Source organism: Scyliorhinus canicula, chromosome 9 (assembly GCF_902713615.1).
Source record: "Scyliorhinus canicula chromosome 9, sScyCan1.1, whole genome shotgun sequence".
Classification (NCBI taxonomy): Eukaryota; Metazoa; Chordata; class Chondrichthyes; order Carcharhiniformes; family Scyliorhinidae; genus Scyliorhinus; species Scyliorhinus canicula.
The window spans coordinates 160,505,078-160,521,945 of NC_052154.1; the positions used below are offsets into that span (position 1 = coordinate 160,505,078).

The following is a 16,868-nucleotide window of genomic DNA, read 5'->3' on the forward strand; positions in this document are numbered from 1 at the left end:
TGCTCCAGTTTCCTCTCACAGTCCAAAGATGTGCAGGTTAGGTGGATTGGTTATGTTAATTTGCCCTTACTGTCCACAGGTTAGATGGGGTTACAGGGATAGGATGGGAAAGTGGGCCTAGCTAGGCTATTCTTTCAGAGGATTGGCGCAGACTCAATGGGCCAAATGGCCTCCTTTTGCACTGTAGAGATTCTATGATAGTTGGAGCTTTAGTTGGATCAATCTCATAGAGGAGTTTTGTTGTAATTATAACACCAGGCAGGGCAGCACAGTGGCTCAGTGGATAGCACTGGGACTGCGGTGCTGAGGACCCAGGTTCAAATCCTGACCTTGGGTCACTGTCGGTGTGGAGTTTGCACATTCTCCCCGTATCTGTGTGGGTTTTGCCCACACAACCCAAAGATGTACAGGTTAGGTAGATTGGCTATGCTAAATTGCCCCTTAATTGGAAAAAAATAATTGGGCACTCTAAATTTATATTAAAAAAAATATAACACCAGGCACGTTCTGAGAAGGCTGCCTTCAAGACTACAGATTCTTACTCAGGTGTTTAAATTCCTTCCTTGAAAACGCTCTGGAACTCTGACCTTTTTCCTTCTCATCCAGTAATAACTTGCCCCGACATAAATTCCAATATTATCTTTAAAAAATGTACTTTAAAAAAGAATTGACCTGGGGAATTCAGTTTCGTATTCAAGAGGCACGTCGAATCTCCCTCTTGACCAGTCTGGTTGAGTTCAAACTTAACCCAGGCTTCTATTTTCTTCCAAGGAGCGCCGTTCGCACACCTATATAGTTTCCCCTTTATGTAGTTTCTCCTTGTGAAGTTACAAAAGTACTCTTCTGAGGTGAACCAAAGTTTGGGGAGCAATATAGCGAGGCAAATTCAATCATCGATCAAGTCATTGAACTCAATCTCGTTGGGGGGGGGGGGGGGTGACGAGTGTCTTCTGATACTGTTAATAAACTAAAATACAATCTCCCCCACGATGGGGATGCTCAGCCCTTGATTGTATTGAGGACGGGTTACCGAGGACCGAGCAGAAAGGTGGAGCTAATAAAGGGTCGATGATGATGTTATTGGATGGCGGAGGAGGCTCGAATTGCCCACTCCTTTCTTAGCATCTTTGGTCTCATTCTCTGTAGCTCAGGGACAGCAGTGTTTGCTCCAGTGACTCTCGCTTAATGGGGCTGCATTTGGGGGAATACGGCTGGGAGCTTCCTGTGTGACGTCCGGGAAATACCGCTCTCATCGCGGAAAGTACGCTATTCTAGTAATTTCCCTTCAATGGGGGGGGGGGGCGGGAGCTCTGCTTTGAATCTAGTTCCGCCGCCCACTTATCAGCATTGCTAGTTTTGAAAAGCAGTCAGACAGAAGGCAGACACGGGATTAAATCGGATTGGATATTAAACAGCTGAGAGAGAATAGTTCTCTCTATTTGTTTGTGTGAAAAGAGTGTTACTTTCCGTTAGTCTGCTGTCTCACATGGATCTGGTGAAGCACGTTTACACTGGAGGCTCGACTGCCCTCATGGTCAGCGCCCTCAGCCCGTTCTCTGTGCTATGGCACTTCGTGGTTGCCCTGCTGATACAGTTGAGGGACTTCCTGGGTCTGTCCATCAAATTCCACATGGGTAAGTAGGACAGTGATATAAGCGAGTGCGCTGTTTGAACATTAAACGTGTTTGGTGTCCAGATGACCCTTCTACAGAATTGGTATTCTGGAATCTTGAGGTCCAGAATGTCCATTGCTACTGGACACTTTGGCATTGATCTATTAGAAATTTGATTGCTCGTCTCTTCCTCCAGCTCCTGATGTAAGGGAAATTACGGCCGCCCGCCCACTTCCCTTGCTGCATGATTCTGTGATGTAGCATCCTGTCTGCTAATCTACGTCAGTTTTGGAAAGGAGAAATACGTAAAATCCCAGACCTTGGCTCCTAAATGTAATTTACACTTTCCTTGATCGTACAGATTAACCATTTACCAGCACTTAAGCCCTCCGGAGCCATTGAAATGAAATCGCAAGTATCCTGCCTGCCAATATTACATCTCACAAGGCACCTGTCTGTCTGAAATTGATCCCTGGGGGAATAAACAAAATAATTTCTCCAGTACTGGGGACCACTTTCAACATCCACATCCTTGTGCAATTCCAGAGGACAGTTAGGTTTTAGTGTGAGCAAACTTGAAAGCTAATGGTTTCGCTCTCTGCAATTGCATAATAACATCAGCAATAGAAGCAGGAGTACTGTAGGTAATAATGTCCCTCCAGTCTGATCTATTCAAGAAGATCAACCATGATCTTGGAGCTTGAGGTGCACCTTCCTGTACTATCCCCATGTTCCTTCATTACCTGCGTATCCAAAAATCTCTCTGGCTTCAATATACTTATTGACTAAACATCCAGAGCTTGAGTGAAGATATTTCTTCTTGTTTCAGTCCTAAATGGGTGACTCAATATTATGAGACCATACCTCCTAGTTCTATGTTCCCCAGTCAAGGAGGAACAACCTCCCAGCGTTTATCCTGTCAAGCCCCTGAAGAACGTTGTATGTTTCAATGGGATCATAATATATAATTATTATCATTAAGCCCCTTAAGAACATTGTATTCCTCAATAGGATCATAACAATAATAATTTATTATTAAGCACCTTCAGAATGTTGTACGTCTCAATGGGATTATCTCTCGTTTTTCTAAACTCGAAGGATATAAGGCTAGTCCAATTAATCTTTGCTCATAGACCATCACCTCATCCGACTGAACCTTCTTTGTTCTACCTCTTAAGATAAATGTACCTTTCCTTCGGTAAGGACTCAATTGTAAAAATATAAGACCTTGTATTAATTACAGTAAAACCCCTTTAGTTTTGTGCTCCAACCCCTTTGCAACAGAGCGGCTTTACTTAATTGCTCGCAGTACCTATATGTTGGCCTTCTGTGATTCATGTCCAGGGCCCCACTGACTATTAATATTTCTCAGTCTCACTATTTAACGAAACCGTCTGTTTTTCCACCAAAGTGACTAACATGACATTCCTTCATCTGCCAAATCTTCGTATTTAGCCTGTCTAAATCCTCTTGCTGGTTCATTGCATCTTCCTCACCATTTAATTTCCCATCTAATTTTGTATTGTCAGCAAACTTGGATACATTTCAATTGATCCCCACATCTAAGTTATTGATATAGCTTATAAATAATATGGGAGGCCCAAGCACTGATCATTGCAGTAATTTGCCAACCTGAAAATGACTCCTTTGTTCCTACTTTGTCTGTCTGTCTGTTAGTCAATCCCCAATCTGTGCTAATATATTCCTGCATCCAATCTCATGAGCCATAATTTTGCGTAATAACCTCTTTTACAACAAGTTACAGAATGTTTCTTTGAAAATCCAAATACATTTGCTGGTTTTCCCTAGTATCCACCCTACCAGCTTTTATTCATTTGTGTGGTGTGAATGTCACTGAAAAGGGGCAGCATGGTAGCATGGTGGTTAGCATAAATGCTTCACAGCTCCAGGGTCCCAGGTTCGATTCCCGGCTGGGTCACTGTCTGTGCGGAGTCTGCACGTCCTCCCCGTGTGTGCGTGGGTTTCCTCCGGGTGCTCCGGTTTCCTCCCACAGTCCAAAGATGTGCGGGTTAGGTGGATTGGCCATGCTAAATTGCCCTTAGTGTCCTAAAAAAATAAAAATAAGGTTAATGGGGGGGGTGGGGTTGTTGGGTTACTGGTATCGGGTGGATACGTTGGCTTGAGTAGGGTGATCATTGCTCGGCACAACATTGAGGGCCGAAGGGCCTGTTCTGTGCTGTACTGTTCTATGTTCTATGTTCATGGCCCAGCCCGAATTTGAGAAGGTGCTGATAAACTAAGCCACTCCCAAGTACTTCTCCAACCAAAGGATGTTCTTAACCCTAGCCCCAAGTAGGCAACACAACCTTTAGAACTCTTGGTCATAGTTGCATGAAATAGCATCTGTTCCCCTTGTACTGTGATCATAATATTTTATCTTCGCAACCCCCCCCCCCCCCCCAAAAATATCCTAGTAATGTGGTGGCATGAGCAGTTGGGTCATCCATTCTACAGTCTTTATCCTCGTTCATTTAGGTAAGCATTGCCAGTGGATAAGACCAAGTCTCCTCCAACATTGCACCTGGAGTTCTTTACCTGACTCGCAGCCAAATCCGACGATGCCCAAACACTAACAAAATCTCTGCCACTTACTAACCTTTTAAAAAATAAATTAGAGTACCCAATTCATTTCTTTTTCCAATTTAGCATGGCCAATCCACCTGGCGTGCACATCTTTGGGTTGTGGAGGCAAAACCCACACAAACATGGGGAGAGTGACCCAGAGTGGAATCTAACCTGGGACCTCGGCGCTGTGAGGCAGCAGGGCTATGCCACTTACTAACCTGAGGTGTGACTGCCTCCAGAAACTGTGTCCAGATAACTTTCCTCCTTCCTGATTCTGACTAGCTCAAACCAGGAGTTCCCTGAGCTGCGAATGCTGACTGCAGACGAGGTTAAACAATCTGGTGGTAGCGGCACGCGGCACAGTGGCTAGCACTGGGGCTGCAATATTGAGGACTCAGGTTTGAATCCCGGCCCTGGGTCACTGTCCATGTGGAGTTTGCACATTCACTCCATGTCTGCGTGAGTATCACCCCCACAACCCAAAGATGTGCAGGTTAGTTGGATTGGCCCCTCTAAATTGCCCCTTAATTGGGGCGAAAAAAAAATTAATTGGGTACTCTAAATTTATAAATTTAAAAATAAAATTAAAAATCTGGTGGTTTCTTACCGCGAAATCCAGGTCATTAATGTCTGTTGAATCTCTTAATGACATCCAAGTAGTTTTTGGAAGGATATACTGAGCTCGAGCATACTCTAGTTAGAGGAGTGATTTTCAGGGGTGAGGAGTGTCTTGAAACAAGCCTGGATTCTTGCTTCCAACCCAGTGGAGTTTGATGTTTACGATGTCCATTTGGACATTGTGATGCTTTGAATGGCTGAATGTTCTGTGACCTTTTCTGTGTAGGCAGACATATGAAGTCTGTTGGCATGTGGACATGTAATTGGAGTACTGACCATGCCCATAGTACCATATTGTAGCATCATCTTTTCAGAGAGTGGACTGAATTGGTATTTGTAAATTATGTGAACCATTAGTGACCAGTTAATATTTCTGTATATTTTAATAATGGCATTGTAGTGGCCAATAAGTCTTTATAGAATCACTCCATCACAAGTGTGGCTGTATGACTGGCCATTCATGTCTGAATATGTATTATATCTGTGGGGATTTTGTTTTGTTTTTCATGTTTAGGCGTGTAGGATTAACAGCCACTTGATCCAAAGAATTATTGAAGTGGATAATTGAAGCTTCCTCTACTCTCTTCAAAGTCGTGACAGTTCTGAAATTAAAAAGAAACAGAATGGCATTCTGTTCACTTGCAAATTATTTTGGTTCTGACAAGTGATGCGTTATAGCAATTTGAATGTTTGTTTGCCTTGTTTTTATTCGTTAAATTATCACATAATAGAGCCATTCAAATCCTAAGGTCTTCCATTTCAATATTGAGCCAGCTAGCAGGATATAATAAATTTACCTGAACCCTCTTGTACTAGAGAACGGGAAGAAAAGCATTGACATTGTTGGAAAGTACATGGTTATAGGTTTTGTATAAGGGCACAGTCCAGCAATGGACTTTATAGGCTCATATGTGTATAGAATGGTTATTTTGTTGGAGTACAGGAGGAGACTGAAATATATGAATGGATGACACCACAAATTGGTTTATTTTGCAAAGGAGTATGAAAATTGGGAGTAGAGGCTGAATGCAAGGCAAGATTGAATGATGTATGCTGCAACCCCAATTGTACCAAGCATGTGGAGAGAATACTCGTGATGTATCAAACTAGTTGATGTTTTTGCAAAAACCACATTCCTGGGTATAGAAATTGATTTTTTTTTTCCATGATCACTCAGCATTTTTGGAAACAGAGCAAGATGCGTGTAAGAAGAAAATGGAAGAGTTCTACATTAGTCTTGGACTGTTTGGTCTATCCCCATCCTCATGTTTACATAAATCAACACTTAGTATGTCTTTTTAAAAGTAAATTTAAGAGTACCCAATTATTTATTTTCCAATTAAGGAGCAATTTAGCGTTGCCAATCCACCTACCCTGTACATCTTTAGATTGTTGGGGTGTGACCCACGCAGTCACTGGGAGAATGTGCAAACTCCACACAGATAGTGACCCGGGTCGGGATCGAATCTCGGTCCTTGGCAGAGTGAAGTAGCAGTGCTAACCACTGTGCCGTCCAGTGTGTCTTATTTTTAATGAACAGAATGTCCAGCAATCCTTGCCAATCTGATGATCTTGACTTTGATATTTTGCAGTTCTTCAGTTATGCAGAACAATGCTTCAAAAGCTCGTAGAAGAGGCACCATCAAGTTGCAGTCAAGTTGATGAAATCAAAAGTGACAAAGAATTACTGATCTTCCCCTGGTTTGGAGTGGCCAGTACGACTGAAAGAAGTTGCCCACAGTGCAGTTCTATGAAGCAAAACAACCTAATTAATTCAGAGTTGAACTTAACCAAATTTAACTTTAACGACAAAGGATTCTCTGAGGCTCCAATCACATCAGACAAAAATATTCAATTAAGTCCCATGGGGAACAACAGTCAGCATTATCTGAACAGGTCCAACCAAGATCACTTCAGGAATAATGACTCCTGTAGTGATGATGACAAAGGTATATCTGTCAATCACTTGAGCAGTCGTTGCATTATTCCAAAAAAATCAGTGTTTCCAACAGAATGGAACATGATGACTACTGGAGGAGACTGTGACTCTGAAGAGTGGGAAGACTCTGAGGAAGATTCTGACACTGTGTACAGCAGTGATGATTCATATAGTGAAGAAAGTGATCAGGAACTGAACGAAGTGGTCTGGCAATCTTTCTTTACTGATGATCCTTATAATCCTTTGAACTTCACAGCTTGCCTTGCCAGCTCTTCCACAAAAAATGTGATTGTGGATTTGAAAGGTTTGGGAGAATGTGTGAACGGAAGGAAGAACTTGACCAAAGTAAAATTGTCAACATTGCAGAAACCAGTATTATCACATAAACATTTTAAACACTTCTGCACTGGAGAAAATGTCAGATTTTGTACATGGAGAAAGTCAGCAAAATCCATAAAATCAGAAGGCGAGAACGAGGAAGTGGAAAAATCAGTTGTTAAAAAGGTAACCACTCGTTGTGCAAGATGTTTTTCCCTGTTGCCTTTAGTTCTTTTGCCATTATCCTAGATTGGATGTGCTAACCATTCAGCCAATGGGAACAGATTATCCCTATCCACTCAGTCCAGACTCCTCATGATTTGATAGAGATGTTCAAAATCACCTTAATCCTCTCTTTGCTGAAGTGAACGGCCCCACCTTTCTTGAATCTATGTAATGGAAGTCCCTCATCCCATGAACTATTCTTGTAAATCATTTTGCCCCCTCTCCAGTGCTTTCATATACTCTATGGTTCCCAGAATTGTGCATAATACTCCAGTTGAGGCCAATCCAGTATTTTATAAAGGTTCACCACAACCTCCTTGTTTTAGCCTGAAAGCCTTTTATTTTTGATGCCCTGGATCCCATAGGTCTCAGTAACCACTTTACCCAATTTCTGCACAGAAACCCCAAGTCCTACTATTCCTGCACTCTTTATAACTGGTTTTGTGTCCCCTCACATTCCGTCTGCCAATGCCCTCTAAGTTTATCGCTGTCTTCCTTACAGTTCAAGTTTTGTCATCTGCAAATTTTGAAATACTGCAGTGCCGTGCACACCCGAAAATTGACATGAATCAGGAAGAGTGGGTTGGCATTGCTGCCTCATGGCGCTGAGGACCCGGGTTTGACCTTGGCCCGGGTCATTGTCCATGTGGCGTTTGCACATTCTCCTCGTGTCTGCCTGGGTCTCGCCTCCATAACCCAAAAGATGCTCAGCGTAGGTGGATTGACCATGCTAAATTACACCTTGAGTGGGAAAAAAAAATGGGTACTCTATTTTTAAAAATTGAATCCAGAAGAGCAGTACTCCAATTCCCAATCCATGCAGAAACCGACTGTATACCTTTCCTGTGGCTCGCCCACATCATAACTCACTGCCACTGTCTGTTATATACTGGGCTTTTAATTTGCTGAGAAGCCTATTATGTGGCACTTTAGCAAAAGCCTTTTGGAAGTCCATGTACACCACATCAACGGTGTTATCCTTATTTTAAAAACTTAAATGTGATTTGCCCTGAGCAATTCTGTGCAAGTGCTGATTTTCCTTTTAAGCAATCTACCTTTGTCTAAGTGACTTAATTTTTAAAATAAATTGAAAGTGCCCAATTATTTTTTCCAATTGAGGGGCAATTTCGCATTGCCAATCCACCTATTCTGCATATATTTGGGTTGTGAGGGTGAGACCCACACAGACACAGGGAGAATGTGCAAACTCCACACGGACAGTGTCCTGTGGCCGGGTTCAAACCTGGATCCTCAGTGCTGTGACGCGGTGGTGCTAGCGACTGTCACCCCTCAAGTGACCATTTTGTGCTACATGTAACTCGACTAAGAATTTAAACCTGGCTGCCTACGGCGCTGAGGACCCGGGTTCGAATCCCGGCCCTGGGTCACTGTCCATGTGGAGTTTGCACATTCTCCCCGTGTCTGCGTGGGTTTCACCCCCGCAACCCAAAGATGGGGCTGGTTTAGCTCACTGGGCTAAATCGCTGGCTTTTAAAGCAGGCCAGCAACACGGTTCGATTCCCGTACCAGTCTCCCCAGACAGGCGCCGGAATGTGGCGACTAGGGGCTTTTCACAGTAACTTCATTGAAGCCTATTCGTGATAATAAGCGATTTTCATTTTTAATTTCATTCATGTGCAAATTAGGTGGATTCGCCATGCTAAATTGTCCCTTAATTGGAAAAAATAATTGGATACTCTAAATTTATTTTTTAAAAATTTAAACGTGGAACTTTTTAAATCTATATTTTATCACAGAGGCATCTTTTTAAAAAGACACTAACATTTTCTACCTGGTTGAATCCCTTTTTCTATATATACTATAATTCATTAAATGTCACTTTGTTTACCTTCTCTTGTATCTTTCAGTTTGGCACTCCAAAAGAGCTGGTGTCTTTCAGCGATCTGACAACTGATTAACAGCTCATTTGCACCTTGCTATTAATCTTGCATAACATCCATAATAAGGCACAGCTTTGACTATATATTAAGCACTTTGAGACATTTAATTTGGTGAGCCTCTCACTGCAATTCTACCACATAGATTGGAACATTCAGCTAATAAACGTGACATTTTCTATTTTTTATTTTTTTGCAAACAAAATCTTGCCTTTCAGCTCTGCAGCAAATTGGGGATTTGTATTGTTTCCAAGCCAAAACAACGAAGAGTTATCTATCGCAAACCAAAACCAAAATCATTGTATTTTCATAACACAGGTTTTTGAATGACAAATGTTTGAGGCATTTTCAAATACAATAGCCATGAATATAAGCAAACTGAAGGGGAGGTTTTGCCAATCTTCCCCAATCCTGCTTTCCCGAATTAATCATAGTAGGAATTGAACTGCCTGAATTTGCAAACTGCCAGCATCCTGCACCCACCTTCCTTCCAAATTTGCTTCAATGTAATTTTTAAACTGTGGAACTAAGTGGGATGTTCTGACCGTATCTTCTGATCACAAAACTGTACAACACCACTATTTTGTTTAAATGCTTTCCCCTAACTCGTACTGTATTATGCATCATTCCTTATGCAGCCTATTAAGAAAGTTGTAGGTTATTCATCCATGAGAAGGAACTGCTGGGGTTTTGTATCTGTTCAGCTGAATTTTATCCTGCCCTTATTAGACATCTGAAATCCGGACAAATGCCTAATTTGCTGCAGAGCTGAAAGGTACAAATACTCGCTGAATTATTTCTTTCACTCACCCATCCAAACATTTGATGTTGATAGCATTGTGCTAGTACAGCACTTTGTAATCTCCCAAATTGTGCTTCTGTAAATTGTAAAATTGGGAGGAGGGACTTTTTCAATATTTTCCTATTGTAAAGTATGGCATGCTCTCCTCCAACTATTGAGGCTAAATTAACTATGATGTGGAGATGCCGGCGTTGGACTGGGGTGAGCACAGTAAAGTCACAACATCAGGTTAAAGTCCATTCACCTGAGGAAGGAGCTGTGCTCCGAAAGCTAGTGATTTGAAACAAACCTGTTGGACTTTAACCTGGTGTTATAAGACTTCTTACGAAATTAACTACATTTATGAACTGACCAATGTTTGTTAGACCAGTGTATTAAGAAATAGAACCAAGAGTCAAGATACATTTAACCATTGTCTAATTTGATTCACTGGGGAGTGATAAGGGTAGCACAGTGGTTAGCACTGTTGCTTCACAGCACCAGGGTCCCCGGTTCGGTTCCCAGCTTGGGTCACTTGTCCTTGTGGAGTCTGCACGTTCTCCCCGTGTTTGCGTGCATTTCCTCGGGTGCTCCGGTTTCCTCGGGACATGCTGTTGGGGTAATTTGGACATTCTGAATTCTCCCTTGTGTACCTGAACAGGAGCCAAAATGTGGCGACTCGGTGCTTTTCACAGTAACTTTATTGTACTGTTCATGTCAGCCTACTTGTGACAATAAAGATTATTATTAATGGTGGAACAGACTTGAAGGAGTAAATGTTCCTATTTTCCTACACTGATTGCATTGACTATAATTCTGTAAGTGCCACAGTAAGTCATACAATTCCTCAATAGGCAATTTGCAGAACTAGTTTGTGAAATTTATTTCATTTTTTCGTTATTAAATAATTATTTTCACATTTTTATTATTATCTTTTCCAGCTCCGATTTTCTCCTCTTGTTGAGGTTCACAAGATGGTAACGTGGTCCTTTGCATCACGAGAAGCACGCAGGGGCCAGTGGCTTCAGATGGCTCAGGATAGGATCAGATTTCTCTACAGGATTCAGGACACTGAGCAGGCAATTGATTACTGTCTACAGAGAGTTCACAGGAAGAAAATATGGGAACGAAATTCACAGGCACATCAGAACTGAGAAATGAGTCATCACCCATGTTTAGTCTTGGAAAATGTGTGATGGTCAAGCACATACATTGCTGGTCTTCATTCCACACAATAATGGCTAAGACAGTTCAGTATAATGTTTAATGAGATTTGGGTAATTAGGGATTTTTTTGTGTGTCGGATCATTATTTATTGTCTTGCACAATTCTGAGAAGTATCTTACTTTGGTGTCTATTATTTGTTCGGCACACTGCACCATTGTCATAGAAGGTGGGTTTCTGCAAATGCTAGTTTGGGCAGGCATTCTCCACATGAAGTGTGGATGCAAGGATAGGGAGTGTCAAGTGATCATTAGTTCTACAAGTTATAAGCCCGGTAGTTCAATACAGTAATTTAACTTGCTTATGGAAGATGGACAATATTACCTTTATTTTTCTTGTTGAATAAGTGGGGCAGAAACGAAACCACAGTAAATCTTAGATCAACTCACAACAATGAGCTGAGCCATACAAGGGAGAAAGTTGGCTGAGTACCACAGGAGCAGGAAATATAGTATTCACGTGGCTTTGGACCACACATGATTAGCACAGAGGCCGAGCAATTGGCATTATATCAAATGGCAGCCTTTCTCTAATCTGGTGAGGCTTTATAAACAATTAGTTTAATCTAATACCATTGAGAATATTGGTAATTAAATCAGTCTTTGATGAGGGGGGAAAAAAAGCAAACTCAACCAAATTTAACTGAAACACATTGCCTGAGGAGGAACAAATTGAGTATCAGTTTTACTTAATGAATGCTTATTGTTCCAGAAATATCATTCCAGAAATATCAGCCTTGTGATGTATTTAAGCATAGCTGGGGTCAGCAGTTGTATAACCATGCAATAAATAAAGTGATGCTGCTGTCCCCTGAGACACAAACTGGTCGTTTTCCCCTGTGCTTCTAGGATTTATCATATACTTGCAGTAGCAATTTAACCACCGGTGCCACTTTTTGTAGCTGGCCTGCAGGAGGTAGTGCTTGAATTACTGACTGAAGTGACTTGGTACTATCCATACAAACAGTTACCATTGGCCTCGTAGATCGTTCCATTACTATTGGCCTCTGCAGATCATTCCCAGCTAATCGTTCTTCAGCAATCTGGAAATACAAACTTCTGTAAGCAAGAGCCTATTTCTGTGGATGCAATGTCAGATTCTACACCAGGAACAGCCAAAGCTAGTGCAGAATGCCTTTTGAATGAAATAGTTTTGTCACAAAAATATAGCATTTGCAGTTTCTGATCAGGATGGCTCATGGATTAATTCTTAATCAATTTTGAGCCAGAAATAGCCTTATTCTCACATTGAAAGTTTAATAGTTACATTTCATTTGTAAATTCCAACCAAAATATTGTTTAGTATGTATCCAAAATGTAGATAATTTTTTCATGAACAACATTTGTATATTAAACAAGTATTGCTTTATTTGCTGCTTTTGTTCAGATTAGCACTTTCAATCTAATATTTGGAGAGAAATTCTGTTGCACTTTACTGTAATGTACTGTAATGGGTTCTGGTGAGATCACTTGTTCCCAGTCATGGATGTTGCAGTTGCCACGAGGGAGATTGAGCAGCGGAAATACTGAATGCTTACAGAGGGAGGATGAGGAAGTAGAGTTGGGCTCTCAGCAGGCGGTCTTATTCACGGAGCAATTCTTCTAATTTTTCCTTACTGAGGAACAGCATGCATGAGACTACTCTGCCTTGGGAGGGAGGTACTTCCACCTGTAAGCAAATCTGCTGCTTCATAATAGGGGGAGGGTGATGCTGACAATGTTCGTAAAGGTGACAGTGGCTTTGCAATTTCTTTGCAATGGACTCGTTCCAGGCTGGGTTGGGCCATATGTGGAACATTTCCTAGTTTACTATTTGCTGTTATATAAAGGAGATTATCAACACTTATGCCAGTAGTGAGTCGGCAGAGCAAGCATGTGGTTTTGCCAAGGTGGTAGGTTTCTCCATAGTGTAGAGTGCCATCGACTGTGTACGTTTCCTTGTGGACACTATGTCTAAATGCAGAGATACATACTGCAATACATACTGCAATCAGGAAGGCGGTTAGTGAATGTCCATCCTGGCAGCAGTCATGATGCCTTTATTCTGCACCACTCTGCTATACCATTAATATTTCTATTGCTGTGTAAAGCTAGAGGATGGTTGCTGAGGGTTATCCGTTCAGCTCCTGACTGATGCACAGCCCAACCACATGTTGGCACTGCGCATATAATAAGAGCCATGCTGCCACCCAAAGCATTATTGAGTAGATCAGGATAGTGTTTTGATGCTCATGTCTGGACTGCCCTAGGTGAACCCTGCAGTACTTGCCTGTGTGTGTGGTAGTTCATCATGGTCTGCTGCATGCCACACAACTCTGCTCTTGTGAGGATACAGACTTTTTTATTTAGTGAACAATGAAGTCCCTTTCCAAGCTGCGATTGGCTCATTCGACTGAGGTACCAGTGAACACAGCACTCATTTCCCATTCATCAACCGCGCCCACAGCTTGCCTTTCTTATCAGTGTCCTCTTGGTCACAATGCTAAGATGAAAGCCAAGGGAAAAAAAATTCCAAACTAACTATCAAATGAGCCATTCCAATATTCTGCACAAAAATCAACTCATTCTTGCACATTTCCTCAAGTGCCTGTCCTCTGAGTCCCTTTGCCTGTCCTAGTGTTCTTACACAGTGTACCCCTGTGGCTACAGCATGGCTGGTGAAAGGCTGCTGATTTCTAGTAGGAGGGATTACAGAAGGCCTTAAAGTCATAGAGTCACACAGCGCAGAAAAGGCCTTACGGCTCATCGAGTCTGCACTGACAATAACTACCCCTACTCTCGCACTAATCCCACTTACCAGCACTTGTCCCACATCCTTGAATGTGAATGTGTTTCCAGTGCTTGTCCAAGTGCTTTTTAAAAAATAAATTTAGATTACCCAATTATTTCTTTTCCAAGTAAGGGGCAATTTAGCATGGCCAATCCACCTAACCTGCCGATCTTTGGGTTGTGGGGATGAAACCAACGCAGACATGGGGAGAATATGCAAACACCACATGGACAGTGACCCGGGGCCGGGATCTAACCTCGGCCCCATCCAAGTGCATTTTAAAGGTTGATGTGTCCAGCTTCCACTTCCTTCCCAGGCCGTGCATTCCAGATTCTCACCACCCTCTTGAGTGAAAAAGTTTTTTCTTAAATCCCCTCTGAATCTCCTGCCTCTCACCCTAAAACTAAGCCCCCTCAACCAAGGGGAGCAGCTGTTTTCTATTTACCCTGTTCAAACCCTTCAATCTTCTACACCTCAATCATATGCCCCCTCAGCCTTTTCTGCTCTGAAGAAAACAATCCAAGCCTATCTAGTCTCTCCCAATAGCTCAGATGCAACTCCATCACAGGCAATATCCTGGTGAATGAATCTCCTCTGTACCCCTCTAGTGCAATCACCTCCTTCCTATAGTGAAGTGACTAAAACTGAACACAATACTCCAGTTGTGGCCTAAACAATGTTCTGTCTGTAGCCACCTAAGATGGACACTGGGCTACCAAAATGGAGAACTGCTAAGGCTGCAGGGAGAAAACAGTCTTAGTAAGGACAAGCAGTTTGCAGAAGGCTAATTAGCATTCTGCACGTACAAAAACCAGTTTATGGCCAGGTGCAGGATCTCAGCTTAAGGTGTAAATGGCAACAACGATTTGCATAGTAATGAGGTGATCCAGATCTGGGCCCACACAATAGAAACATTTGGGTTTGAATGGATACTTTGAGTGGACGCCCAGACGAAACGGCACCAGAAGTATCCATCACAAAGAACCCTAGAGACCGCCCCACCCATCGAGAAGAGACCCTCAGATTGGGGGGTTTGGAAAATATCGATTGGGAGAAGACCCAATCGATATACAGCAGGTAGAGACCGCCCGAAGAGGCACGGACTTTGGGGGGACCTATAAAAGTAGACCCCGCACATGGTCCGTTCTGTTTTGCTCCGGCTCTGTTGTTTGGCTCCGACTCTCTGCTGTCTTCATCGCTTTGCTGATACATCGCATCCTGACTCCAGTTCCATCACCAGCCATTGAGCACCAGCCATCGTTCAGTAAGTGCCAAACAACGCTCGCTACGTGACCCAGGCATTGCTTATACTCTAGCCGACTATTAGTGAACAGAAGGTGCAGTCCAGAAAGGAACAAAGGCCTTGTCCCCTGACCTTGCTGGTTCCTACTTAGATAAGTATTTAGTCGTTTAATAGTAGAAATAAGTATTAGTCTTTAGCGTATGCATGCGTATTTATTATATTGGTTATAATAAATATCAATCGTTTGAACTTACTAATCGGTGTACAGTTTTATTACTTTGAACCTGACCTTGATATACTTGTGAGGTGTCTAAATACGGCACCTGGCGACTCCGAGCAGAATTACATACACAGAGCTGTAGTAGTGTTAAGCACACGGCCTTTAAACGGAGGCGTGTTAATACACTCCAATAAAACGTGTAATACACTCAAGTAAAACGTGCAACATTTAGTGGCGACATCCTGACGGGACGCAGTTACAAGTGGCACCCCCACTCCGTCGAGGACCCTGAAATTTGAATTAGAAATCTGAGTAAAGAAAAAGGAAAAGAAATCACAAGTAATCAAGGTGTTCAAACGAATAAACGTAATTCGGAAGTGTGTTTAGTGCATGCGTACTAACAGGGTTGTAAGGAAAACCTGAAAGCATTTTTGTTGCGACAAACTTTCGGGAGTTTTGTGAACGGAACATAGCGTAAGCCTTACCCGTTTCGTGAGACATAACCTCAACACCCCCTGTTCCAAATTAAAGTGAGTCAGAGAAAATGGCCATGCAGGCAATGGAACGCCTCATGAACCCAGAACGGTTTGTGGTCGCAGCGACCAGCAGTAGCCGAGTAGGTCAGTGTCCCGTGTGGGAGCTGGAACTCCGCAAGTATCTGCAAGGAAAGGGATGGCCCCTTTGGAAAGAGTTCTGTATGAATGAGGAGACAGGTCCCTGAAGTATAGGACATACTTGGTGGGAGAACCTCTCTCAAATTCATAAGAAAAACCTTAGTAAAGCACGCAAGCCGATGACAATCGTGTCCTGTTTGGCACAATTGCGAGGCACAGAGGAGGTCGTTCAGACGCTCCGGGCAGAATTAGAAGAGAGAAATCGGATGAGTAAAGTGGATGTCAGGGACATCGAGAAAGAGAATATGGAACTTAGAGGGAAGCTGGCAGAGAAAGGTAGAGAGGTGGATGATGCCAAGAGGGCACATCAGTCTTGTCTAGCCCATCTCAGCAGTTCCCAGACCCAGAACGAAAAGGCCTATCAGGACGTGCAACGTGCCGTCCTGATAAGAGAAGAATCAGAGAAGCAGGTAGAGGCTTTGCAGAGGCAATGCTCTGACCTAAAGGCAGCTTTAAGAGCACTCCATGCTGCCACCACAGAACAAAGACAGAGTACAGTAGACCATGCAAAATGCAGGAAGCAGATTGCGGAGCTGCAATCGCTACTTTCAGTGCAAAATGGGTTCCAAAGCACCTTTGGAACGCAGTTAGATGAGGAGAATGCCCCAGACTGGAAGGAATTAAGCGAGACAGCGCAGCGTTATGTTCAAGGAACATGTGCACCAGCAGCGCAGCAGAAAAGACAAGCACCCCAACCTCCCACAGATCAGATAGTTACCGCACCAATGAATCCAGTCACCACCCAAAGGAAAGCGACCAC

The 16,868-nt window shown here is 42.7% G+C and overlaps 1 protein-coding gene across 1 annotated transcript; it reads left to right on the forward strand.

The window, feature by feature from the left end:
* The first annotated feature begins 1,181 nt into the window (after window positions 1–1,181).
* ppp1r15b (protein phosphatase 1, regulatory subunit 15B) lies at window positions 1,182–12,589 on the forward strand. The gene is made up of 3 exons (XM_038808065.1): window positions 1,182–1,634; window positions 6,410–7,260; window positions 10,920–12,589. The coding sequence occupies exons 1-3, from the start codon at window positions 1,487–1,489 to the stop codon at window positions 11,130–11,132; spliced, it is 1,212 nt and encodes a 403-aa protein (XP_038663993.1). The 5' UTR covers window positions 1,182–1,486; the 3' UTR covers window positions 11,133–12,589.
* The last annotated feature ends 4,279 nt before the right edge of the window (window positions 12,590–16,868 follow it).